Source organism: Montipora foliosa, chromosome 2, assembly GCF_036669935.1.
Source record: "Montipora foliosa isolate CH-2021 chromosome 2, ASM3666993v2, whole genome shotgun sequence".
Taxonomy (NCBI): domain Eukaryota; kingdom Metazoa; phylum Cnidaria; class Anthozoa; order Scleractinia; family Acroporidae; genus Montipora; species Montipora foliosa.
This window is the reverse complement of record NC_090870.1, coordinates 19,481,743-19,482,862: the sequence shown is the minus strand read 5'-3', so window position 1 is coordinate 19,482,862 and position 1,120 is coordinate 19,481,743. Positions and strand designations below refer to the sequence as shown.

At 37.6% G+C, this 1,120-nt stretch overlaps 1 protein-coding gene across 1 annotated transcript in view; it reads right to left on the bottom strand.

The window, feature by feature from the left end:
* Positions 1-994: 994 nt before the first annotated feature.
* LOC137990530 (ribosome biogenesis protein NSA2 homolog) overlaps positions 995-1,120 on the bottom strand; it is a 10,955-nt gene continuing 10,829 nt past the window's right edge. The window contains exon 11 of the mRNA XM_068835696.1: positions 995-1,113. Within this exon, the coding sequence (XP_068691797.1) occupies positions 1,046-1,113 (68 nt within the window). The 3' untranslated portion in view covers positions 995-1,045. The remainder of the gene's footprint in view (positions 1,114-1,120) is intronic.

Genomic DNA, 1,120 nt, shown 5'->3' with positions numbered 1-1,120 from the left:
TTCCACTTTGTTTTGCCCTGGAATCACAAAATCAACATTCCTTTCCTGATTAGTAGGATTGGCCAAGTTTTCCTTGGAAGGCTGGGCCAAATGCAAGCTGTGACAGCACAACCAACAAACTTCAAATTTCTTTTCACTCAATTACTTTGTACAATTTCTCGCCTTGTACTTGGTGATGATCTAATGAATTACTTATTAGTGCCAAGCCTTGAAGCGTTGGGGCGCTATTGGGGAGCAGCAGAACAGAACGTTTCCCTGGGTGCCAGAGGAATTTTTGCCAAGGTCTGAGACAATGCTACTGCAAGTTAATAATAATTATTATCACAAAAACTTTGTGATTGCACTGTTTCTTGAAAATTCGTTTTTGCAAAATGATCATTTTAGCTCTAAGATGAATGTGAGTGATCTCTACATTGACTGTTATACGTTGCAAAATCCGAGTTACATATGGGATTTGAAACCACAACTCTCCATGATCTAGTTGGATGCTCTACCCACTGTGTTACTGGAGACTCTGCTGAGCAAGGGTGAAATGTGGGTCTTTGACTAGAACTGCATCACACAGTTACAGTAGCTCAGTGGCTAGTGCATTCGACTAGATCAAGGAGAGTTGTGGGTTTAAATCCCATCTGGAACTCAGATTTTTTCCGCGTCTCCAATGGATGCAGTTTTAAAACTTGTATCATTCTCACATTTGCCCATTTAGGAGGTTGGTCAGCACATCTCAGATATGCTTTAAGGTTTTGAGCTATGTTACCAAAGTTAATTGAATTCTGTATCACCAGGAAAAAAATAGTAAAGCAAAAAGGAAAATTTTTCTGCCTCTCACAAATGAAACAGAAATAAAAAGAGACCATTTCTAACGGAAACTGCTAAGAAGAAAGGCTACCTGTAATGTCTTGCTATTTTTTATCAAGAACAATGAGGTTAAGTTAATTTACTATTTTTAGGCTTAAAAGAAGAAGTCAAATACAGTAAGAAGGGCACACCACGATTATTGATAAAGCCAACTTTATTTTATTTACAAATTAACTCATTTGGATCTTTAAACGAGTAAAACAGCATTGATACAGCCATCATTCTCTGGATGATTTGTCACTTGAGCATATTTACCTGCAAT